Here is a 25,729-nt window from a genome sequence, read left to right as displayed (position 1 = left end):
AACACAAAAAAGTGAAAAACCCAAAACCAGCCGGGATCCTGCATGACAGGAAGTCCAGAATTCAACTTCCAGGTTTAAATCACTTTCTATGTGAATGTACAGTTACTGGTCCAGGTGTTTGTGTGTCGGCCAGATGTCTCCGCTTCCTCTCATCTTCCCAAACAGGAAGTTACATACAAATCCTTGAGTAAAAAGGTCAGAGGTCAAATGGCCTCAGAGGGGCAGGGCAGCCTTTACAGATCCATATCATCCAAAAACCCGGGATGGAGAGTCAGACACCCCCCCACACACACACACACACACACACACCTGTCCCTATCAGATCTCTTACAGCGCCTCCAGCTGTGGAAAAGCCCCCACCCAGCGCGGGCCCAGCCCCACCCAGGAGGTGAGGAGCGACTCTCCCCGCTCACCTTCGTGCTAAGTCCGGTTCTGGTCCACCGGTCCGGGCCGGAAGTCCTCCACCGGTGAGGCGCGAACACCTGGCGGTCACTTCAGACGCTCCTCCGGCCTCATCACGAGGAGCGCGAGGACGGCTGCTGCTTTCAAGCGCGCGCTGAAAGCTGGAAATAAAACCAACGAAGAAGCGGGCAGAAACGTCTGGACTCCTCGGAGCTGCTCGGCTCTCTGGTGCCTCGGAGTTTCGGTCTAACTGCGGTCCTCCCCCCGCTGGAGCTGCACAGCTGGCCGCCGCTCCTCCAGCGGCACCTAGCGGCCAAACAAGGAAGCTGCAGGCAAAATGGAGGCGATCCAGAATGAATGCAGAACGTTATTAAAAATAGACTTAAGGGGGAATTTTTCTGCCATAATCTACACATTTTCAGTCTGAAAGTGAGATTCAAGAAAAATTCCCCCATACAGACTCAGTTCATTGTTTGTTGCAACATTATTAATACAATAAACAAAGTGAGAAAATGTTGATATTTCTGCAAATATGTAAAAAGAAATCAAAATTCACAGCGTTAACCGGAGGCAGACGATTTGTTTTAGTGTGGAAAACATAAAATATGATTTATGAAGTGGATAGAGAAATTCTTGTTTGTAATATGAGTGGTGTTTATTAAGGCCATTGTAGATTGCAGTACATTTTGAAATTAATCTCATAAATTTCCTAGAAATAACTTGGAAATTTTTCGGAGTTCGTAAAGTCAAAAAGTCAAAGATTTTTTGACTTTACGAAAAATCAAAATTTTGAAATTTTCTGACTTACAAAAGTTGAAAGTTTTTGCCTTCTCGAGCTCAGAAATGTCCCCGTTTTTTCCCGAGCTCCCTTTTTAAAATCTACAACAATAACCAGCTGTTGTACGCTTATGCTGACCATTTAGTTGTAAAAGTGTTTCTATGCAACAATGCGAGAAAGTCCCTTATGTTAGCTCTGCTGCCCTCTAGTGGCGGAATATAGCATCTTTTGAAAAATAATCTAATTTAATCCGTCATAGAGGTTCAGATTAACGCAGGCCTGGAGGGCCGATCTCCTGCAACTTTTAGATGTATTTCTACTTCAACACACCTGAGTCAAATAATGGCGCCGTTAGCAGAACCTGGCTGCACTAGGAGGAGATTCAGCTGTTGGACCAGGGAGACGTGTAAGAGTTGCAGGACAGCGGCCCTCCAGGACCAGGACTGCCCACTGCTCTGCTAAAGTGAAATGGTTCAATTAAAGTATAACGGTGGGAACAGTTTGGGTTGAGGCTTGTGTGTTTGACCTTTGAACTTTAAATGGCAAATATTATCCATCTGGGTCCCTGGAAGGATGAGAAAGAACTTTTTTTTTCAAACTTTTACAGTAATAAATACATTTTATATGGAATTTGATGCCATAGAAGAAAATTCTCCCTATTTATGGCACATAATATCCCACAATTATCAGTTTGCAGTGTCCTGTGTCTATTTTTATGAAGCACCAAACTCTAGTTGTAAAGCCAGGCTAGCTGCTGCTAGCTGCTGCTAGCTGCTGCTAGCTAACTGTTAGCTAACTGTCAAGAACGAACGGCAACAGTTTGGCTTATTTAGCCTCTTATGAGAGAAAAATGGGGTTAATTTTTCAAAGACATAATAGGTGCCTGCCATGCAATGCATAGGGATTACATCCCTATGCATTGCATGGCAGGCACCTATTGTTCTACACCTCAAAATAACTGCCGCTTCCTACTACCGTTAATGCGGCTCGTACCGCTGCATGCCCCCTCACAATATATATATCAAAACGTGCGGCTCAATCCCGTGAGGGGAGCTATTACTTTTGTTGGCATTTCGAGTAACTGTGGCGACATAATTAACAAAAAACGAGCCAAATTTAACTCAAAACAAAAGTCTAACTGACACAAAACAGTGTCAGTTAGACTCAAAATAGACATAGAATTTAGTCTGCCTCTCTGAACTGCTCTTTAGAACTACAATGACTGAAGGTTAGAACTACAACATGGCGGACACTCAGTGCCTACAAAAGAGGTCTGAGCTGAATGTCAGAACTACAACATGGTGGAACTGTCAGTTACTACAGAGGAGGACTGAGCTGGCCTTTAGAACTACTTGTGTTTTGGGCTTTTTATAACTGATTTTACCCAACCATTGTTACACATGGGATTAGTTTAGCTCTTTGAAATGAAGCATACTGAAAATTTCAAAATAAAAGCCTTGAGAAATCTTACATTAGGTAATTGCTCTTTTGAGCAATAAATAACTGATTTAACCCAATGACTATTAGACATGGGATTAGTTTGGACCTTTGAAATTAAGCTTAACAAAAATTTCAAAATAAAAGCCTCAACATGCCCCTGAGGTTAGTGCACCGCCTGTGGCGGTGCAATAATATTATTCTGCATTATCTTTTTCTCTCAGGTCAGGGAACTGCCTTGCGCAGCAAGGCAGTTCATCAGCATTAGCATTTTAGCTTATATAATATTAAAAAAGAGGATCATTTAATGCTAGCTTTGGACAAAACCTTTGGGTCCTTCCTCCTCTTTTAATTTAGCCCGGGATCAAGCGGCGTTCTCCATGAGCGACCCGCAACCGCGTGCTGGTAAAACGAAACAACAACAAAACATGTTGACGTCACAGATCACAGAGTTTAATCTCATACAAAGCAATCGACAACAAAGCTGCAGAGGAACAGAGATATGCATTTTCTCATAAAAATAAAAACACACAAGGGGAAGACAGACAAACACAAAACACATAAGACAGACAAAGGCGCCCAACGTGGAGTAAAAAGATGGAAAAAAACTCTCTCTCGTTTTTTCTTAACACGGAATCTTAAAGTAAAAAGGTGTTTCCCTATTTAATATATGCAGTCAAGGCGTTCCGTTCTTTGACCAATTAGAAACTTAGAAACTCCCCTCATCACAGCCCCGATGTCTGGTTTTTGTCTAAGTCAAAGGGCGGACGACTTCGTCTTGGGCCGCGCCAGGTACGAGGGAGAGGCGCCAAAGAGTCTGTAACTCCTATCAGAGTGTAAATTTTATAGCTTTGTGTCTGTCAGCGGGGGAGGAAAAAAGGCCCTGCCTTGTCTGCTGCATTCCCAACTGCTCAACAGAAACTATTCCAAATTAAAGTGTTGGCTATACCTTTACACATGTCGTGGATTAGCTGTATTAAGCACCAAACAATAATTATTTTTCTTTAACAATAAGCTATTAGCTATTTATTTGACTTATTAGCCATGTTTAGTCTACTGAATGGAGTAATACCATTATAGAAAACATCCCAGTGATGTCCCACATGCTACTGACAGCAATCACGCTAACATTAGCATTTTTGCTAATTTTAGCTGATACACTTACTTTATCATACTGAATGGTGCAAGTCAATGTTAGTAAACATTCTTGTCATTGTATTCATATGATTGCAGCTTTCTTTAGCATTGATGCTAATTTGTAGCATCAGAACGCTGGGTCCAAACCGACGGGCACACTTTGGCAGGCCCCGGTTAAATTTCTTCAGGAATTTTCTAGTTTCAACATGTTATTCATTCGGAATTCAAACGGAAGTGGACTATCAAAATAAAAGCTGTATCGAGAGCGTATATCTCTGCTGCTGGTAAACATCTGCACTGTCTTTAAAACTGTCATCCGGTTTAAAGATCAAATGTTGTTCAAGAAACAAGTAAAGAGGACAAAACGATGATAAAGAGGAGACACGAAGCGATTCGGTAGACTCGTCTTTTATTTTGGCAGTCCACTTCCGGCTAATGGCACGTGAATTTGGATTTTTGGTTAGCTCAAAGCTAAATGCTTAGCTTTAGTCTGAAACTGTGACATTTATAGATGAATGAATAAGATGGTGAAACATGACTTTGAAAAATGAATTCCTTTTTTAAAATTATTTTTATTTTTTTTCATTTGACCTGAATTATTATTAAACTGGCTAAAGTTACAATCTCTCCAGTTCACAGCTGGGATTCTGAGTTCAGGCGATGAACTCAGACTTTATTTAACAAGTGAACAGAAAAATGTTTTTATTCTTTCATATCTGCTGCGGAGTGATCTCTCTCTCCCACCCGCAGCTTCTCCTGGGAAAAACTCAAACACTTTTCACTAAAAACTGGTTTTCAAGTCAGAAAACAGGGAAACTGATGAACTCAACGTTAGTACAGCAAATTTATTATTAGAGAACAGCAGAAAACAAGAAAAATAAAATATATTTTTCTACTTTGATGCATTTCCTGAAAAGTTGCTGATGTTCTGCTCATTTTGGGGCACCAGTCTACACTGTAAAACCTGCTGGGTTATGTTTAATCCAAAGTCTGAAAGTTGCAGGAGTTTGAACCGAGCATGGGGTCAGCTGGTCGGACAGAGCGAAGATCCTCAGTGTTATCAGATGCTTCACACTCTCCACCCTGCAGATGGACGACTTTATCTGCTCAACAGTGTTTATGTTTGTTTCTCTCAATGGAGTTAAAATTTCCTTACTTTGACATTTAAAGTTATTAAAAGATGATTTAATAACATCTTTAAAATAAAACATGCTTATGTTTTATTTTAAAGATAAATATGTTGACGTCTTAGTGTCTTTTGTTGTTGTCAAGTCTTGACAAGATGAATGTTGTTAATTTATTTCAAAAGCAAAATGCTCATTACAAAATATGCCAGTTAGCCATCAATGCTAGTTTTCATCTGCAGTCTCTTAGGTTATTATCAATATAAAAACAATATGTTAGTGTGCAGGCAAGCTAACAAGCAGAAAAGAAAATAATCATAAATGGAATTTATCTAAGAAACCCTTGAAAACATATTTGGTTACATATTTGAAAAGAATAAAAAGCCATAAGCCCCAGCAGTTCACCACATAAAAATATACTTTCCCCATAATTTTAAATTGGAAAGTAATTAGAACAATGTTGTTATGCTTTCTGGTATTTTATTCCAGCCAGGAGCTTCTTCAGGTGAGATATTTTAACTAAAGTTGAATCATATTTAATACCAATAATTAATAACCTGGATGAGGCTTCAGTTCGGTTAGAGGCAATTCCCAGGAGACGCGACACAGTTAGCTACTGGAGCAGCATGACGCACAGAAGGTTCTGATAGCAGGGGCTGCGGCCCCCGCCCTGCCCGGCCCCCGCCCTGCCCGGCGCCGTCTGATAACAGAGGAACAACAAGGCTGAAGCTTCACGCCTCGTTTTCCCTCCAACAGGAATTATTGACCTTCTTCTGGTTTTCCTGGCTCCTTTCAGCCGTTTGACTGAGTTAAAGTTAGTTCAAGTTAGTTCCAGGGTCAGTTTAGCTAACGCAGTGATAAAATGGTTGATTGAGGCCGAACTGACCGCAGGGAAGAGTCTGTACCTCGGGGACTTGGGGCAGGATGCTGTCCAAGAAGGAGAAGAAGCTGATTAAGGAGATGTGGGAGCGTCTGACTCCGGTGGCCGAAGACATCGGCTCTGAAGCTCTGCTCAGGTACGGAGAAATATTACCCACTCATGTGTGATGAAGTGACGTTACAGAAGCATTAAGCTTCTGTCTTTATGACTGTGGAGGGAATAGTTCAAGTCTGGGATAGTTTCTGTTACACTGCAAAAATGAACAGTAATAATTTGGGTTATTTAGAACCCAAATAGAACATGGTGAAATCATATTCACCAAGTTATTCAACAATTCATAAATGTCACAATTCAGAACAAAACCTTTAATTCACAAACTAAATATTTAGTTAGCAAATTAGTTTACAAGATAAATATTTAGTTTGTAAACTAAACATGTAATTAATGATTAGCTAACAGGTTGCAAGCTATGCAGCTTGTATCCATCTGCTCCATATGGATCGAAGCTAATTGTTTAGCCTCTTAGCTAAATATGTAGCACCAGTTAAATATTTAGTTTGTAAACAAAATAAGTAGATTACAAACTATTTGTATTTAGTTTAGAAACTAAGCATGTAGTTTGTAATCTACATATTTAGTTTGCAAGCTAAATAGCTACGTAAATATATAATATGAACGATAACAGTTTGTGAGTTAAATATTTAATTTTCAAATGATTTACTTTCAAAGTAAATCCTTAGTTTACGATCAAATTAAATGATGAGTTTGTGATAGAAATATTTAGTTTAGAACTGTTACATTCATTAAGTTGTGGATAATGAATGTCCACAAAAAATGAAAACATGACTGAAAAATGAACATTATATTTAGATTCCAACTAAACTCAATTATTTCTGTTCATCTTTGTCTCACCAAAGTCTGGACCTGGACATGAACCTGTTCTTCTGTCCTGCAGGATGTTTGCTTCGTATCCGGGAACCAAGACGTATTTCTCCCACCTGGACATCAGCCCTGGCTCCGCCCACCTCTCCTCCCACGGGAAGAAGATCGTCCTCGCCATCGCCGAGGGTGCCAAGGACATCAGCCAGCTGACCGTCACGCTGGCGCCGCTGCAGACGCTGCACGCCTACCAGTTGCGGATAGATCCCACCAACTTCAAGGTCAGGCTGGGGTCAGGCTGGGGTCTGTGGTCAGGGTCAGAGGTCAGAGGTCAGTAATTATAACAAACTTTATCCTCTCCAGACAGACACATTCCTGGAACACACCTGAGACTTTCTCACAGTTTCACCTCCAGGCTGACGGCGTTTTAAACTTTAATCTGAAAGTCGTTTCTTTAAAATGTCAGAAAATACTCGTCTCTGCGGCGGTTCAAACCGTGGTTCCCGGGCTCAGTGGAGCCCACAGTGGGTCCTGGAGGCCCGGCATCCTGCATGTGTCGGTTCCCTTTCTGGTTTAAGTCACCTGGATCCAATAACGACTCATTAGATGAACTTTGACCTGCTGAGGAGGAAGTTACTGCCACCAGCAGGGAGGAAGTGGAACATGCAGGGTGCCGGGCCTCCAGGACCCACTGTGGGCTCCACACACGGAGGTTGGCTTGGCTCCACCTTGTGGCCAAATGGAGCAAAACATCCAGAAAATGTTTTTATAGACAAATTTCTGTTTTGAATTTCGAGGTTTGTAGAAATATTATGTTTAAAAATCTTTTATATTTATTTGGTAATAAATAAAATAATAGACCGGAGTGGATCGTTGTTATTATTCTACCTTCTGTACTTTCAGACCTCAAGCCAGTTTTTATAAACAATATAAATAAATCAAAACCTTTTCATGCCTGTTTCTTTTCTGAAATGTGAGTTAATGTTTCTCCTGCCGCTGCTGTGCTGTCCAGGTTCTGCTCCAGGTTTCATTCGTTGCTCCTCTCTCTCTCTCCCTCCTGCAGCTGCTCTCTCACTGTATGCTGGTCACGCTGGCCTGCTACCTGGGGTCAGAGTTCACGCCGGTCGCTCACGCTGCCATGGACAAGTTCCTGTCAGCCTTCGCTGCCGTTCTCTCAGAGAAATACAGATGAGACTCAGCCACCGTTCCAGATCATATGTACATGTAAATGATGTGTTATTGTTTTATGGGTTTTGTTATAATAAACAACTGCAGCATAAATGAGTCATTTTTGGTTTTATTGTACAAACATTTATTAAACACGTTGTTTGTCTTTCTTTGTGTCTCCTGGTGAAATGCTGATTATGTTTATTAAATTTTATGTTGACACATTTAATTACAGTTTAATGAACATAAACTGGAGATGATAAAAAGATTTTTAAAATTACATTTTATGAAAATTGTTTTCATGTTGATTTTACAACAAATCAAACCTCAAGCACAAGTATTAAAATATTCAGATTTCAATATTTTATTCTAATTTCCTGGAGCTTGTTTGTGATGGACCACAGGGCTGTGTGCTCGCTCCCAAACCTTTATTGTTACGGATTACGCAGAAACTTAAACATTTCAGATTAAAGAACTATTAGTGAAACTGAATGCATTAAAACGGACTAATTTATCAAACTTCATTAATCCACTGAAAACATAAATTATTTCCATCCAAACTTTATTCACATGTTGGAAATTAAATAACCAAAATGTGAACTAATGTAAAGGCCAAAAGATATAAAAACATTTATATCTGTTATGAAAGAAAACCAGCAGAAGAACCAGGATGAGAAATTCAGACAATCATAACTTTTGATCATACTGAAGATTTTAAAAACCAACAAATCTTTGCCAAGTTTGAAGAACCAGAAAAAATAGTAAATTAAGCAACAGCACCACCATGTGGCCAATCAGCAGAACGCTTCCTGCAGAAAAACCTCCAGTCTGAGCTAACGTGAAAAGGTTGGCTTTTGTGGCCTAGTCAAAGTTTAGCGTTAAATCCAATTGAGAATCTGTTTCCAGACCTTAAAACTTTCTTTTGTCGTGTTGCAGGTTGTGGTTGAAGAACCAAACGCAGCAGAGCAGAAGAAGAAATCTGAATAAAACCAGACAGAGAAGGAAGAAAACAGCAGCAGCGTTTAAAGAGCGGAGCTGATTGGCCAGCGGCTCGCTGGTGACGTCACCTTACAGTCAATAAATCAACACGTTAATGTGTTAAAAATGAAGATCACTAGTTTCTGGGATCTGTAATAAATCTACAGCAAAGTATGAAATAACTAAATAATAATCATTCATCTGAACATCATAGAAAACTGAAATTTATTAGAGCTTCAATAAATTATGAATGTTTTTAAGAAGAAAGAGAAAAAGAAAGAAGCGCTATTCCTCAAATTATTGATTATATTATTTACGATATTATTTATAATGTTATTGATTATATTATTTATGATATTGTCATTATTATATGAAATCAGGCGGCGCTGTCCTTGACTGTCTCTGGAGCTAAAAGGAGAATTTATGTTTCATAAAAACAGTTTGTTTTTTTTCCAGATCTATTAAACTTGTTTTTTCTGATTTGATTTGATTTCCTGATGAATGAATTTTTAAAAACTTATTTGGATTTTATAAACAAAGCTCTGCTGATCAACTGATCGTTTCATCCAAATAGCGCCTCCTGCTGGATCCAACCTGAACTGCAACGTTCAGGTGAGAAACAGGTGGGACAAAATATGTTTATGAAATTCATTTTAGTTTTCCTACTTACAACAAATATCAAGCTGCTAATGAGATTGTTGACTGATGGATGTTTTTATTTAAAATTATTATTGTTACTTTTGCACTACAGATAAATCAAACAGTCCCGAAAAACATCAGTTATGTTTGGATTTATTATACTGAATTCAAATGATATAAAAATATCATTTGAATAATTTAATAATTTAATATATTATTTTGTTTATATTTTGAATTATTTGATATTTCATATTTTGACCCCAAACGGAAAACAGCTCAGAGTCTTAGAACCGAAGCTTATTATTATTATTATTATTATTATTATTATTATTATTATTATTATTATTAAGCAGGTCGCTGTTCAAAATGAGAATTTGCTCTCAACTAATTCATGTTGGAAAATAAAGATTTATAATAAAAAAAATTGTTTTTTTTCTGTTAGATTTTTAAGCGCCACAAAAGTGATTGAATCGAAAAATGAATCATAATAATAATAATAATAATAATAATAATCCAAAAGTGAAATTCATTAAAACTTGATTCATTGACTCATTTTATTTGTTGCAACATGAATATGTCACATTTGGTTCTGGTGTTTAAACAGGAGTCAGGAGAACGTTCTGCTTTTTCTCAGCTTTTATTTCTTCCCAGAGGAGAGTCGCTTCCCGGCCGGGCGCGGAGCTCTGCTCCCGGGTTTGGGCCGCCGCCGCCGGGTTCAGTGGTACTGCTTCCCCAGGGCGGACACCACCACGGCCAGGAACTTCTGGAAGGTCGCCTGGATCTCCGGGGTGAAGCCGGAGCCCATCTTGGCGGCGATGACGATGGTCAGGCAGTCAGCCAGCAGCTGCGGGAGGAACACGCAACAGATCAGCGGCTCCCCGCACGCTGGGTGTGCAGGGAGCCGCTGGAGCGCCGGGTCCTACCTTGAAGTTGTCCGGGTCGACGTGCAGCTTCTCGGAGTGCAGCACGCTCAGCTCGGCGTAGGTGGTCTTGATGTCATCCATGTTCTTGACGGCGCGGTCCAGGCCGTGCAGAACCTTGGTTCCGTGGGCCTGGATGTTCGGGTTGGTCTTGATGGCGTCAGCATTGTAGAGGTTACCGAAGCTGGCGAAGTACCTCTGAGTCCAGGGGTAGACGATCAGACACCTGGGGACAGAGAGGCGGTGAGAGGGTGCGGAAGGCTGGGAGAACCGAACCGGACCGGACCGGACCGGTACCTGATGAGAGCCTTGGGGCCCACATCGTTATAGTCCAGGTTGGAGAAGATGGAGGTGATGATGCTGCGCTCCTGATCGGACCAGGCTACCATGGCGGCTGCTGTCGGCTTTCTTCTGCTTCAGGCTTGAAAGAGAAACGCTGAATGGACCGCAGGCCGAACCGGGTCCATTTAACGGCCCCGCGGTTCCCCACGCCCTGAGGAGGAGGCCGCTGATTGGCTGGAGATAAACCGGACATCGCTCCAGAACTTACCAGAAAAACCTGGACTGAGATCCGAACCGAGTCACATTTACTGCTGATATCTTCTAATGTAACGTGACTTCAGAAAATAAAGCTGACCCAAATATTTTAATGACTTTTATTTCTTTCAATCCGTTTTCAATCAAGTTTATTATGAAACATTTCAGACACGAGAAACAAAGTTTTACTTCATAAAAATATAAAAACAAATAAAAAAAAATATCAAAACATCAAAATATTAAAATATTAAAATATAAAAACCAGAATCAGAAAATGACATTTTGTCAAATTCCATCGTTAAAATAATCAATTCATAAAAACATGATGATAATTTTATTTATTTGATTTTAATGAAGTGATCTGAACATTTTTTATGCCTGAAGACAAAAAGCAGAAATATGAATTCATATGAATTCATATGAATTCATATAATTTTACTCCTTCTGGAGAAAAACCAGCAGCTGCAGATTAATGGAGCACATTGTTTAAAAACATGGTCACAAAATATAATAATGATGATAATAATAATAATAATAATAATAATAATAATAACAATAACAATAATAATAATAATAATAATAATAATAATAATAGTAATAATAATAATAATAATAATAATAATAATAACAATAACAATAATAATAATAATAATAACAATAACAATAATAATAATAATAATAATAATAATAATAATAATAATAATAATAATAATAATAATAATAATAATAACAATAACAATAATAATAATAATAATAATAATAATAATAATGGACATCAAGTTCATTTGGTCACTTATGTCATATAAGAAAAATAAAATAGTAAATAATTATTAAGCTGCTGCTATTTTTTAAAATTCCATTTTATTTCTAAAGTATTTTAAAACATTAAAACTAATAAAACAGACATCAAAGCATCAAAGCGGCTAAGAAGATGAAGATGAAGAAACCCAGAACTTTGCACAACTGCCCTTCCTCCTAACACAGAGGGCAAATTCAGCATTTAAACTCTGCACTTTTTTATCTGTATATCTCCATATACTTATATATAAACATATACATTCTCAGTTGTAAAACGTTTTACGCTATATGTCTAGTTATTGTACATCTATTTATTAATTGTTTAGGATCATTTTAGTTAGACTGTGTCTTATTGTTACTCAGTGTTAGTGACACTCTGTCTTGTATCACCGTGAGAAACGTCATTTCGATTCCCTTGTATGTCTGGACATGTAAGAGGAATTGACAATAAAGCTGATTGATTGATTGATTGATTGATTGATTGATTGATCAAAACAAAACATTAGAGTGATATTATAATCATCATCATCTGGTTTTTATTTAATATTTCAAGGAGTTTTTGTTTTTAGTTTCTTAAAAACGATTCATTTCATTTCCTCCTGGTTGTCGAAGGTTTTGTTGCTGCAGCATTTTGTTGCTGCAGCTGTTATCTACCCGCCCAGCCGCCTCTTATCTGCACCGCCTCCCCTCCGCAGGCGGGTCTGGTTCTGAACCAGAACCAGAACCTGAACTCCCTGATAAAAGCTGCAGGCCAAGTTTGGAGCAAAGATAGCAAATAAATTTATAAGTCGAGCCAAAAATGAGCAATAAAAAAAATACAATCAGAGAAAATCTGAGAAGAAATCTCAGAGGATTTTTAACTGGAAGGAAAACTTTTATTAACATCATAAAATATTAATATGATTAAATGTTAGAGAAAATAAACTAATATGTTTATGGTTCACTGGGACTTTAATAAAATAAAAATATGTTATTATTTCTAAAAGGAAATCCTCAGTGATTTTGAACACTTTATTTATTCTGTTAATTCATTTAGTTTGTTCATCATTTTTCCACTTTTTCAGTTTATTTGAGGAGAAAAAACAAAGAAATATTAAAATAAGTTTTAAAAACTTTACATATTTTGATCCGTTTCATTTTCAGGATCATTTTTCTCGTCTCTGGTTTCATGAAAATAAGTAAAGTTTGTTTGTAGTTTTTCAGACATAAAATGAAAAAATGTTGAACATTAAAACATTTGAAACAGAATAAAATGTTGAGATCAAAATCAGGAAATAAAAACGTTTCCAGTTTATTAAAATTCTCCAGAAAACAGGATCAAACTGGAGAATATGAACCAGAAAGCTGATTATTATTATGATTTCATGCGCCTCCCCGCAGCATGACGCTGCCTCCACCGTGCCTCACTGTGAGACGAGACGTTTGAGCTCAGAAAAACTGAAAGTGAATAAATGTTAAAACTGATCAGGATTTTATTTTTTATTATTTATTTTCTTATTTGAATTATGATTTTATTACGTCACAAAACGGATTTGACTCCAGAAAGACTTTGAATACTTGATGGTTCATGAGTTTTACGTGTATAATTTCTGTGGCCTTGTGTTTACCGTCTCTCAGCTGTTCTCTGATTGGCTGTGACCTTTGACCTCTGCCGTTCTCTAACAGTTTTTCTATCTTTGCTTCCAGGAAGCCGTTTGTTCCTGATGGTGTTTCTGCGCCTCCGCCCGTGATGCTGGCCGCTGATAGGGGCCCCGCTGCTGGCGCCCCGCCACCCGGCCTCCTATCAGGCGGGCCGGACCGGGCCATCTGCGTCAGCGGCGGCTCGGCACCGGCGCGGTGGGAGGGACGTCCGGGCCGAGGGGATTTAAACGGAACCGGGAACAAACGTCGGATTCAGGCAGAGACCGAGACGAGCAGAGATGAGTCTGACGGAGAAGGACAAGGCTGCGGTGAAGGCGCTGTGGGCCAAAATCGCCAAGGGGGCGGACGCCATCGGGGCGGAAGCTCTGGCCAGGTAGGTGACCCGACATCCGGCCGCACCCGGAGAACCAGAACCAAGTAAAGCAAACGTAGATCCACTGAACTAGAAAAGAAAGTCATTTTGTTCCTCTGTTTCAGTTCAGATCGCAGATTAAAGCTGAAATATTAATTTTCACTCTGACGGTGTTTCCATGACAACCACAGCAAAGATTTGATTTCAGAGTTGAAGACGTTCAGCTCAGCAGCAGGTTGAAATAAAATGCAGCACAGAGTCAGGAAATGTAACATTTAATAATTCTTAAAGATTGATTTGACTTCTTCAGTCAGAGGCTCCTCCAGAGCCACTGTAATACAGACTGCTACAGGAGATCTTTCCTGCCTGCAGCCATCAGTGTCTACAAAAACTCTCTGAAAATTAAATGTATTATGAATTACTATAACATTTCATTTTCTTTTTGGATCAATAAAGTATTTCTGAATTTTATTTGTTAATCAAACATTTTCATTTTTTCTGTCTTCAAATTTCTCATAATTCAGACTTTGTGTTTGTGACCTTTGACCCCTGTTCTCCTGGCAGGATGCTGGCTGTGTACCCCCAAACCAAGACCTACTTCTCCCACTGGCCGGACCTGAGCGCCGGTTCCGGTCCCGTCACGAAGCACGGGAAGAAGATCATGGCTGGAGTCGGGCTGGCGGTGGCCAAGATGGACGACCTGTCCGGCGGCCTGCTGGAGCTCAGCGAGCTGCACGCCTTCCAGCTCAGGGTGGACCCGGCCAACTTCAAGGTTCTGACCCGTTCTGGCCCAACCCGACTCGGCCCGCTGCTTCCCGGTGTTTGGGGTGTGATGTGACGTGTGTTTGTCCGCAGATCCTGGCGCAGTGCCTGCAGGTGGTGATCGCCACCATGTTCCCCAACGACTTCACCCCGGAGGCTCACGTCGCCCTGGACAAGTTCCTGTCCAACGTGGCCCTGGCCCTGTCCGAGAAATACCGCTGAGCCGCTGCAGCATGACGCAGCATGACGCAGCACGACGCAGCATCATGCAGCACGATGAACAACCCCACAGAGCAATAAACTGCTTGCCACCCAACATGTCTGCTTCTTTTATTTACACTTTTCCTCTCATAACCAACAAACGACAAACATGTTGCTGTTAAACATCATTTATTTACCTTCAAGGAGTAAAAATGTGTTTATGTAATAAAGTCATTTTTATATATCATTTATTTATAATTTAATTACAGATTTATATACAGTTATGTATAATTTATATATATATTAACATATTAATATTATTTTGATATTCCACTTCCACTTATCAACAGGCTAATTTGCATATTAGTTAAACATTTAGCTTGGATATAAATATTTAGGTCTGAGCTAAATTGTTTGCTTAGAAAATAAATAATTTGGAGATAAATATTAAATTAAGAGAATGAATATTTAATCAGAGCTAAACATTTAGTTTGAAAACCAAATGTTTAGCTCAGATAAGCATTTAGTTGGAAACTAAATATTTAGTATCTTCACTAAATATTTAATTTCTGAATTAAATATTTAGTTTGTGACTCAGACATTCATAAATCTGGGAATAATACGGTGAAAATATGACGTTGACGGATGAACACCTAAATAAACAGAATTATTGTTTTAATTTTTCACTGTAACTTTAGAAACTGTTCCCCATAAACATTAACTTCTGTTTTTATTACTCATAAATCAACAGTTGCCAATGTCAAAAACATCCATGAAATATTATATGAGTCAAAAGTATGCAGAGATAAAGTTTATACCTCCACCACAATAAAGAGCCGAATTATGACTTCAAGAAGATTCGTAACTTCTGATCTCCCAGGACGAGCCTGAAACAGAGCCAAGGACCATCTGGTCACAGCTTTTCCTAAAGGTTTGGTTTATCAGACAGTTTCGGTGCAAAGCGTTACCTGACCAGAGCAGCGGCCACCGCCCCGCCTGTAATGGGCCCCACCCAGTAAACCCAGTGGTAGGTCCAGTGGTTGGTGACCAGGGCCGGACCGAACGCTCGGGCCGGATTCATACAAGCTCCTGAAATATCAGCTCTGTGTTTCCATAAAACAGAATTTAGTTATTCATTAAAATACCTACAAATAATTGTGAATGATGAGAGATAACAGTAGATCTCCATATTCAGGAGAAAAAGTTAATTTTATACATATTTTGGTACTATTGAGCAAAACGTCGATCATAAATGTTTTTTGAAATGTGATCTTTGAGTCGAACAAGCAGAAGAAAAAGAAACGCTGCATAAACTTAATGTCAGTTTCTCTATTATATGTTGCAAATGACAGTCATATTCTAAATAACGCTGAAGATTTAAAGGGTTAGCGCTTCTTCACTGCTAATTTAGCTCTGTCTCTTTAAAACTCCCCAGAACTCAGCGCCCCCTGCTGGCGCCATCTTAATGAACCAGGTTGGTCAGAAAATTCAAGGTTTGTTTGTTTCTAAGAGAAATTATGATATCAGCAAAAACATTTATGGTGTTATGGTTAGAAAAGATAAAACAGTTTTATATTGATTCTGTTTCATTATTCACCAAAATGATGGATTTATCAACATGGAAGGAACAAGCTCATGACTGACAGGGCCATAAAGGTCACTAATGGGGCCATAAAGGTCACTAATGAGTCATGATGGACCTTAATCACCCTGTTAATGACCTTAATGACCTTAGTGTCCCATTAGGTTCTGTGGTCATGCTGCTAACTCACCCTGCCAGGATGTTGAACATGATGGTGCTTCCCACCAGAAACGGGCCGAAGGGCGTTTTGGTCCGGCTGTTGACCGCCACCATCAGCACCACCAGGGTCACCAGGCAGGTCATGGCCACCTCTCCGAAGAGCGCCCGGTACAGCTGGCTCTCTGACCTCAGGAGGTCAAAGGCCGCCCCGCTGGCGTTGCTGAAGCGCTCTGGGCTGGTCATCAGCTGGCGACGAAAGAACTGCTTTACATGCTGCTGCCGACCAAACAGCATCAGGACATTTTGATGTTGATAGCACCAACCTTAGCCATGCCCGCCCCCAGGACTCCTCCGACCAGCTGGCTGACCAGGTACGGCGCCACCATCGCCAGCTCCATGCCGCCACACAGGCAGACGGCCACAGTGAAGGAAGGGTTGAAATGGGAGCCGCTTCAACCAGAGAAGGAAAAACGTTACTAAACCAGAGTTTCCTCATCAGCCTGGCGGGTCACCAGGCTTCACTAGTGACCCCCGCCAGGCTGAGTGTTGCTTGTTTTTGTATTAAAGGTGTTTTTAACACCTGTAGCAGTGAAGATGGTTAAAGAGTCTCTTTAGTGAGAAACTCAGCATGTCAGCATGCTAACTACTGCAGCAAAGTCAAAAACTGTTTTAGTTTAATTCATTCATTTCTTTAATGTTTGACCTTTTTAAGACTCTTTAGTATCGTTATTAATGTCTTCCAATAGCAAATAATTATCTGCTCATATTTTCACATTTCTTGTCAACTTTAAACATTTTTGAGACAAAACCCGGCGGGCCGCAGGATGACCGACTGAAACACTGCAGAACGATTCTGAATTTTAAAAAATGATTCTTAAATAAAGGAACCATCTAATCCATGATCGGAGGAGAATGTGTTGGTTCTAATCCTGAGGAAAGTCACCTGATTTTGTCCATGACGGCCACCAGAACCACCAACGCCAGGCCGTGCACCAGAGCCGGCTGCAGCCGCCCCGCTGCGGGCAAGTTCTCGATGACGGACACGCAGCCAACGAAGACAAAGAACATGGTGCCCAGGACCTCCGCCAGGCAGGGCTGGAAAATCCGCTCGTACTTGTTGAGCGTCCTGGAGATCGGCTTCTTGGGTTTATCCATGAGGGAAGAGTCTGGAGCCTCCATCTCCAGTTTCTCCATGGTGTCCCTTCACTCCTGATGCAGTCTGCTGACTGAGGCGAACTTCTGTTTGTTTCCACCTGTCAGTTCAACCGACTGCTCATAAAATCCAAAGGTGAAGGATAAGCGACTATCTGAGGTCATAGAGTATTAAAGGTTCTGCAGGTTCTGGCTCCGGCCCAAAGCGAAGCCTCAAAGTTTCTGTTTGCAGAAAAGATTAGAAAAGTCAAAGTCTGCAGGAATCAGACTCACATTATTTAATCACACGACGTTTTTCAGCCTTCTGACCGTCTGGTTTCTGTCTTCACTGGAGGCGTCAGGATTTCTCTCATAACATTTAGATGAATGAATGAATGAATGAATGAATGAATGAATTCAGCCTGGACTCTAAGTCTGTGCTGTTTCCAGGTCAGACATTTTATCAACAAAGAAAGAAAAATAATCAGGAGGAAATTTACACTAAAAAACTGACATTTTCTCAAAAATGTTGACTTTTCAAACTCAAAAAATGTTTTTCAGCATTTAAGAACCAGAAGATCAGATCTACAGCCAGGCATGGCGGAGGCAGTATGACGCTGTGGGCTCTGCTCTCTAGCAGCAGAACGACGACGACCCAAAGGTCGCCAGCAGGTCATCGTCTGACTGGCCTAGTCAAAGGAACATGAACTTGAGACAGAACTGAAACACTGGAGGGGTGTGAAAACTTTCCAGGCTGTTTTTATTTTCTTCAGTGAATAAAATCGTCTGAAACAGATTTTTGATTTTATTCTATTTTCTTTCGTATTTAAAGAAAAAATCCAACATCAAAAACAAAAATGGAGATTTCTGTGAAAACTTTTTCACAAGATCTTTCGTTTGAACTTTGACGTTAATCAGAGAATTTGTTGCGGTTGCCATCAAAGTTGCCGCTTTACGACCTTTCTGTGACCTTATGTTACCAATAAAACAATCAGAATCAATTTTTCATTGAAGATTTTCAACAGCAGCGATCATAAAGATGTCAGGTCCGTCACGTTTATTATCCGAAATGTTTCTTCTGCTTCCAGCTGCAACAGATTCCAAAATAAAAGTTTCAACAGCCAACAATTTCTGACCTCTGGATATTCAGAAGAAAAACATTTTAAATTAAAAAAACTCGAGTTCTCTGGTCACCAAGCAGCCAACAATTGATCAACTGGTTATTGATTATTGTTACATTTATTGTTTAAGAATATTTATACATTTTTAATTTCTTCCTCCAGATTATTAGTAGAAAGACTTTAAATATGATTAATAAAACGTCGTCCACACGTCTCAGTTCATGTCCAGTTATAAAAATGCTGCATATTTAAAACTTTATTTAAAAGAAATTTGACATTTTGAAATTGGGTCTCTGTCTCTTTAAGAAGCCGTAACTTAAAATATGAAACTACATAAACCATTCAGGTCGGTTTTTTAAATGGATTCATTTGAGCCTCCATTTAAAAGCAACGCCTGATTTTTATTGGTTCATTTCCAGTCAATTTAATTTATTGACTTTTTATCAGTTTGAAGTATTTTGTGGATTTTCTCTCATTAACATGGTGACAATAATTTGAATAACTAAAGCAAAATGTTCCTCAGCCTGTCAGGATGTTTATTCTTCACCTAATTATGAATTTATTGTCATTCAAGGTCAGAATTATTAATAAAGTATTTTTAAAACAGTTGAACTATTTCTAATGAAATCATAAAACTATCACAAAGAATCATTTTAGAATCAAATAATAAAAATGGTTTAAAGACTTTCAACAATAAAATCAAACTTTCTGAAAATCCTTGAAGCAGGAAGCTCAAAGCTTCAGGTCGCCATGGCGACGCCGAGGCTTTACGACGCAGATAAGTTACCAGGAAATGTTTCCATGAAAATGATTTAAACTCTGTTATGAACGGGAGATAACAGAAACAAACACTGGACTTGACCTTTGACCCCTGAGTATCAGAAAGGTTAACAGCCTCAGACGTTTGTAACGATGCACTGTAAAAAATGTTACGGTTATATAATGTTCACCATTTATAAATGTCACAAATATTTAGTTAATAAATTATATTTCACTGATAAGAAGATATTTTCCTGTTATAAGTGAAAAACTGGCTGTAATAATTAGACGGATCTGAAAACCTGACAATTTATTTTAAATTGAAAAAAACTAATAATTCATTTTTAAAAATTATTTCTCCTCTACATTGTTGATTTTCACATGAAAATCGAAGATAACTGGTTTAAGAACGTTTTGCTGTTATGATAATAATAATAATAATAATAATAATAATAATAATAATAACATGAATCTCTTCTCGTCTGTCAAACTTTATTTCCAGCAGATTCTGTCAAACATTTTTAAATATTCCTGTTTAATTTTTTCCAGCATCTGGTTCCAGTGTGACCTCTGACCCCACGGCTCCCAGGTGATCAGAGCGTCCTCTTCCCCTGCTGCCTCTGGCAACCCGACCGTGACCTCTGACCCTCAGAAGGCCAGCTGCGACAGACCTAAGGAAGCAGAACCAACCCGGCTGGTTAAAGATGGTGGACGGCCGGAGGAAGTCCAGCAGCGGCGTGTGGCGCTCTGCGGCACCGTGTGGCGCTCTGCGGCGCCGCCGCCACTCACATGCAGCCTGTGGCGGGTCTCACCCAGGTTGAGCCGGTCCTTGGTGGCCCAGCAGATGCAGTAGTGCTGCAACAGCTGCTGCAGAAGCTCCTTCTCATCCAGGAACTCCAAACGCTCGATTCTGCAGGACACAAAGTCACCCAGTCAGACTCAGATTCGAACCCACAACCTTCCTGCTGCAAGGCAGGTCCACATATGAACCTGATTCACATCAGATCCTCCGGGTTGTTGCTCAACATTAGACTCCCTTAGAAACCAGTGGTTGCTATGGAAACTCCATTTCTAACAATGAGCTTCCATTATTTTCTGTAAGGTAGAAGCTCAACCTGAGTTGATGTTTCAGCTGCTTTAAAATTCATAATTACTGTTCTGACTTTAAATTTAAGGAAAGTTTTATTCTGTTTCCCTCCTCACAGTCCGGTCGACCCGGTTCTACTGGAACCAGAACTCCATCATCTGCTCCACCTCCAGCTGCTGTGGTTCTGACCCAAACCAACCTGTTCCCCTCCTGGCCTGTGGGGGCGCTGCACCAAGAACCACTGAAGGAAACCACACAAAAACCTCTGAAGACGCTGAGAGCAACTTCCTTCTTCACCAGATGGAAACAAGATGGAGGATTTTAGTGTTGGAGGATTTCTCTTTAGTCTTTGGCTGAAGACCAGGAGCCATTTCTGCTGCTAGCGCTAGGCTAGCATGTTAGCTTTGGTTGTATTTACCCAGAATGCCGTGCGCTGTAGTCCACTTTTCGGAGCGGTCTCTGGTCCGCTTGGTGTTCACATTCAAACTGAACCCAGACTGCGGTTTGGAGGACCAGAGGTCAGAGGTCAGAGGTCGATTAGCGTTTACACCTCACCAACGGACCGGATTTTATAGACAAACAGACCGGAGTCGGGTTAAAGCGGACTGGACCGCTTTAATACCATCTCTGCCAGCAGGGGGCAGTGCAGCTGTCCTACCTGGCCACGTCGTCCTGAGGGAGGACGCTGTAGACCGCCATCATGTCCAGAGCGTTGGCCTGATCCCAGCCGGCCCTCAGGAAACGCTCCTTCTGCAGACACACAGACAGGCTGCTTTCGACAGCTGGTTCTTACTGACTGGTTCTTACTGACTGGTTTTGTGCCGACTGGTTTTACCTGGGAGTCCAGGGACTGGCACAGCTCCACTCCGGCCAGCGCGCAGCGCCGCCTCTGCAGGTTCTCGATCATCACCTGACCAAAGCGGTCGCTCATGTTCACCTGCAGGAACAGACGGACAGGTCAAAGGTCACTTCCTGCTACTTCCTGAGAACTTGGCAGTACAGAAAAGCATATGAACACTGACGAGGCAAATGGTGCTGCAGTGTGACTTTAAATAGGCCAAAGTGTCAGAATTTAATCAACTCAGCAAAGCAGAGAAGGTTAAAGGTCATCCTCGGCCATGTTAGGTACTGGGTTTAGTTTGCCACACATGGTGTGGAGAGATTTTGGTTTGGTTTCCATAGCAACAAGTAGCAAACAGCTGCATCAGTGATTTTTACCTGTTCGTAGTTTATGAACATGGCGGTGTGGAACGTCTGAGCGGCCCAGTGGACGAGGCTGGACGACTGGGAGGGGGTCATGTAGACCAGGACGCATTCTGACAGCAGCAGCGTGGGCAACCTGCGGCAACACCAGGACAGGCAATATGAAGGCAACACAAACACAGCAGCAACTCCTGAGCCTGACAAGCCTCTTCGCTCTGCCTGAATCAGCAGATTTCATCTAAAAACGTGACTCAGCAAACTGGAGGTTTAGTTCTGATGCGGCGGCGGCGGGCGTGGCGCCGCCTACAATCAGCCTCCAGATGGCCTCTGACCGGCAGCTGCTCTGCAGCTGCGGCGCTGCAGCAGATAAGCTGCAGTTCCTGGACCTGCAGAGGCCTGCTGAGAAAACAGAGACCATGGTTTCCATGGAAACGCTGATCTCAGGTCGCTAAACGTACTCTGGGTCCAGCTGGAACCGCCTCAGCTTCTCGTCCAGGCCGGGAACGTCTCTGAGGTCGGCTCCGATGATGCAGAACCGGTCCGAGTCCAGAACATGAGACTCTGAGGAGGCACAGAGACGACATCAACATTTTATCAATAACATATAATAATAACAATGATGATGATGATGATGATGGTTTTTACCCAGCAGTAAGGAGTCGGTGGAGTGAACATCGATGATGGGTTTGGACAGAGGGGGTTTTGTCCTAGTCAAAGACCAAAACAGAAACATCTGTCACAATAACATTTAGCTAAACAATAAATTGTCCCAGAAATTATTGCCATAAATGATAATATTGTCATTTTGAGACAATGTCAGCTATTTAAATCAGGGGAGCCCAAAGTGGCCCCTGAGGGCCGGCATCCTGCATGTTTTATTCTCTCCCTGGTTTTAGTAACAACCTTTCAGCAGGTCCATGTTCTTCTCTAATGATCATCATTGGATCCAGGTGAGACTGAAACATGCAGGATGCCGGCCCTCAGGGGCCACTTTGGGCTCCACTGGTTTAAATGCTGCTTTACCTGATTCTCCCTCTGCTGAAAAAAACCCGAGAAAATCTTAAACATAAAGAATCCAGAGAAAGCTGCAGAAGTTTTATTAGATAGATTAATGTCAGAGTAAGAAATGTTCTGTCTGACTTTTCTCAGATTATCTTTCTGTCCAAATTTGGACTGTTTTACAAACGAAACGTTGAACCTGTTTGAATCTGGATGTTGAAAGCTGCTAGAAACTTCAGGTAGGTGATTCAACCTCAGCAGGGCAGGACACACATAACAAGGTTTTTATTATTTACAGTCAAATACGATCAAAACAGGGGCGTGCCGTGGTGGCACAGCGGGTTAGCACGCCCCATGTTTGGAGGCCTTAGTCCTCGACGCGGACATCGCGGGTTCGACTCCCGGTCTGCAAAGGTTGTCGGTCCCGACAACCTTTGCAGCATGTCTTCCCCCCTCTCCTCACCCTCCTTCCTGTCTGCCTAGTGTAGAAAAAAAAAAAACGAGCCACTAGCGCCGCAAAAACTCTTCGGAGAAAAAACCCCAACAAAAACGATCAAAATACAAACAGTGAAGTTTGAATCTGTAACCTGAACCAACAGGCTGTGAATACTTTCTCCTGGAGGAAAAACTCCGGACTTTCACACATTTATCACAACATGGTAGTTATTTCTCCTGTCTTCATGTTCAGCTCCTTTAAGCTCCTATATGCTGATTTTGAACCAGACTGTGGCGCCCCCTGGCGGACGTTGCTCCGCATTGCAGGACCAGCCAGGAGGAGAAGAGGTCAAAGGTGATTTTATCTGATCTGGCTGGAGAACCAGAGCAGTTCTAGTTGAAGCTGTGTTGTTATCAGTAACATGATGTTTCTCTGCATTGATCTGCTCTAATGTTTATATATTAATATTTAATATATATTAATAACTGGATCTCCAGATCAGCTTCACTATCGATGTTCATCTTTTTATCCTTCAAACATCCTTTGAAGAGGATGATGAAGAGTTAACTAAAGCAATGCTGTTATTGACTTTTAGGCAAGAAAATATTGATTTTATTATTTAAAAAAGAATCCAATATTTATTTGCATTTTTTATGCATTTCTAATATTGTATAAAAAAGGCTTAGAAACTGCAGAGTACACTAGTTTTTTATCTGATCATTCATCTGAATAATTAATAGATTAATCAATAACTATAATATAATCTTGTAACGGATCATTAAAGCAACTAACAGGAGTAAAGAACAGCTGCAGACTCACTTTATGTGGTGGATTTTCCGAGCCACAACAGTCGGAAAGTCAACTTCAAACAACTTCCGTGGCAACAGGTTTTCCTCCTAAACACACACACACACACACACACACACACACACACGCTGGAGTTTCAGTTGGTCTGCAGCAGGACAGAGAGCATGCTGGGATGAAGCGCTCTCTGCTTCCTCACCTGCAGCCTCCAGAAGGTTGTGTCCAGGCCGGCGCCCAGGTTGATCACCTGGCAGTGACCTTGGGTTTTCTTTAGGAAGGCATCCAGCAGCAGGTTGACCCCCTGAACCCGGGCATAGTACCCTGAGATCAGAGAGCAGCGTGAACGGCGGCGGGGCAGGTTTACACACACCGGATCACTCTGTTGATCCCAGACCGGATCCCAGACTGGATCACTCACCTCTGTTGATCTCGGGCGCCTTCCTCTCTCCAACGTTCCTCACAAAGTACTGGAGGCTGGAGTCCTTCCAGTAGCCTTTACTGGTGGCAAACCTGATAAATAAATTCAGTTATCAGGAAGAATAAGAATAGCAGAGTTTCCATGCTGCTGGAGATGAACCAGGACAACCCTGGAGGAAAACCAGTTAGAGACTGGGAGGAGAAACCCTGAACAAGCAGAGATATAATGGGATGGTTTAGATCAAAGGTTGCCATGTCTGATCCTGGAGAACTAAAATCCTGCAGCTTTTAGATGTTTAGATGTGTTCCTGCTGAAGCGGCTGAATCAGGTGAAGGTCCGGTTACCAGGCCTGAAGGACCGGTTCTGATGAGGAGGAGATTCATTGATCTGCTTCAGGCTGGACAAGAGACACGTCTGAAAGTTACAGGATGACAGATGAATCAGATAAAAACAGATTCAGGGGCTAGAATGGCCTAGTCAAAGTCTAGACCTAAACCCATGCATCTTGTTCCTTCTACTTCATTCCACTGAACTCTGAGTTTAGTTGGCCTGTCGCGTAAATACCGATAAATCTATTCAAGTTTGCGGTTCTGATTAGTAAAATGAGAGAAACGCTATGAATGAATGAATGAATGAATGAATGAATGAATGAATGAATGAATGAGTTACAGTGCGACCAGTTGCCAGATTTTCTTGCTGCTTCTCACCTTTTACAGGTGGTCGCATCGTCGCAGGTGGCCCGGACCGCTTCATCCGCAGTGTCCGCATCCGCGAAGGGTTGCCGGGCGGCCATCGGTGACCCAGAGCCTCGCTATTGGTGCAGCATGAGACCGGCCTGGAAGGAGGCCGGGGGCAGTGCGGGCAGCGGCGGGATCCCCGCTATCAGGGCTGGATCTCCCGCTAGCAGCGGCTGGATCTCCCGCTAGCAGCGTCTTGCCGCTGCCTAATGTCCGTCCTGCTGCTCCGAGTCTCCTGGAGCTTCAACAACCTTTGGGGAGGATATAAACATCAGCATAAGTGACAAAATAACGCTAAAAATACTAAATAACTAAACACGGGAACAGAAAATGTGTGGAAAACTGCAGCCGGAAGCACAACATGATACACTTCCGGTTAGTGATTTTCATAATAAGATTTTATGTTTTTATAAATTAATACATGTTTTGATTATGTGACAAAATCTCTGGAGAGATCTGAAGTATCTAAAGTTGTATTTATTAATCATGATGTATTTGACTAAGAAAGCGATGCTTTCTTAGTCAAATACATTTTCTGTTATTTTAATCTGAAAATACCCACAGGGCAGAGCAGTATGGTTGCCCACTAGCCACCAGGGGGCAGCAAAGCTCAATGTTCAGCCTCTTACATCAGAGATTCCCAACCTTTCGGCTTCTGACC

The 25,729-nt window shown here is 41.2% G+C and overlaps 6 protein-coding genes across 11 annotated transcripts in view; 2 read left to right on the top strand and 4 right to left on the bottom strand.

Annotated features, from left to right (window-relative positions):
* Nucleotides 1–6,737, bottom strand: part of LOC102231127 (inactive rhomboid protein 1-like) — a 38,595-nt gene extending 31,858 nt beyond the window's left edge. Inside the window, exons 1-2 of one of the 5 annotated variants that reach the window (XM_023340465.1) lie at nucleotides 6,671–6,737; nucleotides 414–728 (exon numbers count right to left, since the gene is read on the bottom strand). In XM_023340465.1, coding sequence (XP_023196233.1) covers nucleotides 414–728; nucleotides 6,671–6,690 — 335 coding nt within the window. In that variant the 5' untranslated portion in view covers nucleotides 6,691–6,737. Of the gene's footprint in view, nucleotides 1–413; nucleotides 729–2,944; nucleotides 2,982–6,670 lie in introns of those variants that run through there. The other 4 variants (XM_023340466.1, XM_023340467.1, XM_023340469.1 and 1 more) reach the window with 4 other exon arrangements.
* On the top strand, nucleotides 5,157–7,918 carry LOC102230074 (hemoglobin subunit alpha-D-like). The gene is made up of 3 exons (XM_005815125.3): nucleotides 5,157–5,894; nucleotides 6,714–6,918; nucleotides 7,701–7,918. Exons 1-3 carry the CDS (start codon nucleotides 5,803–5,805, stop codon nucleotides 7,827–7,829), a joined length of 426 nt encoding a protein of 141 aa, XP_005815182.1. The 5' UTR covers nucleotides 5,157–5,802; the 3' UTR covers nucleotides 7,830–7,918.
* A 2,039-nt stretch (nucleotides 7,919–9,957) lies between these two features.
* On the bottom strand, nucleotides 9,958–10,798 carry LOC102230337 (hemoglobin subunit beta-1-like). The gene is made up of 3 exons (XM_005815126.2): nucleotides 10,639–10,798; nucleotides 10,345–10,567; nucleotides 9,958–10,265 (listed from the first exon to the last, which is right to left on the bottom strand). The coding sequence occupies exons 1-3, from the start codon at nucleotides 10,728–10,730 to the stop codon at nucleotides 10,137–10,139; spliced, it is 444 nt and encodes a 147-aa protein (XP_005815183.1). The 5' UTR covers nucleotides 10,731–10,798; the 3' UTR covers nucleotides 9,958–10,136.
* Nucleotides 10,799–13,208: 2,410 nt separating this feature from the next.
* Nucleotides 13,209–14,747, top strand: LOC102231383 (hemoglobin subunit alpha-1-like). Its single transcript, XM_023341448.1, has 3 exons — nucleotides 13,209–13,690; nucleotides 14,234–14,441; nucleotides 14,525–14,747. The coding sequence occupies exons 1-3, from the start codon at nucleotides 13,596–13,598 to the stop codon at nucleotides 14,651–14,653; spliced, it is 432 nt and encodes a 143-aa protein (XP_023197216.1). The 5' UTR covers nucleotides 13,209–13,595; the 3' UTR covers nucleotides 14,654–14,747.
* A 596-nt stretch (nucleotides 14,748–15,343) lies between these two features.
* Nucleotides 15,344–17,631, bottom strand: aqp8 (aquaporin 8). Its single transcript, XM_005815127.2, has 5 exons — nucleotides 17,317–17,631; nucleotides 16,697–16,823; nucleotides 16,405–16,619; nucleotides 15,601–15,735; nucleotides 15,344–15,519 (listed from the first exon to the last, which is right to left on the bottom strand). The coding sequence occupies exons 1-5, from the start codon at nucleotides 17,565–17,567 to the stop codon at nucleotides 15,474–15,476; spliced, it is 774 nt and encodes a 257-aa protein (XP_005815184.1). The 5' UTR covers nucleotides 17,568–17,631; the 3' UTR covers nucleotides 15,344–15,473.
* A 2,226-nt stretch (nucleotides 17,632–19,857) lies between these two features.
* On the bottom strand, nucleotides 19,858–25,449 carry lcmt1 (leucine carboxyl methyltransferase 1). 2 transcript variants are annotated; one of them, XM_014474962.2, is made up of 11 exons: nucleotides 25,039–25,449; nucleotides 24,332–24,423; nucleotides 24,113–24,234; nucleotides 23,929–24,005; nucleotides 22,320–22,381; nucleotides 22,133–22,235; nucleotides 21,690–21,810; nucleotides 21,307–21,408; nucleotides 21,130–21,221; nucleotides 20,174–20,294; nucleotides 19,858–20,055 (listed from the first exon to the last, which is right to left on the bottom strand). In XM_014474962.2, exons 1-11 carry the CDS (start codon nucleotides 25,122–25,124, stop codon nucleotides 19,978–19,980), a joined length of 1,056 nt encoding a protein of 351 aa, XP_014330448.1. In that variant the 5' UTR covers nucleotides 25,125–25,449; the 3' UTR covers nucleotides 19,858–19,977. The 2 variants fall into 2 exon arrangements, with proteins under 2 accessions (XP_014330448.1, XP_005815185.1); XM_005815128.3 differs by having other exon boundaries at nucleotides 20,197–20,294; nucleotides 25,039–25,448.
* Between the last annotated feature and the right edge of the window lie 280 nt (nucleotides 25,450–25,729).

Source organism: Xiphophorus maculatus, chromosome 10, assembly GCF_002775205.1.
Source record: "Xiphophorus maculatus strain JP 163 A chromosome 10, X_maculatus-5.0-male, whole genome shotgun sequence".
NCBI lineage: Eukaryota > Metazoa > Chordata > Actinopteri > Cyprinodontiformes > Poeciliidae > Xiphophorus > Xiphophorus maculatus.
The sequence above is the reverse complement of the archived record's forward strand: the minus strand, read 5'-3'. Positions and strand labels throughout refer to the sequence as shown.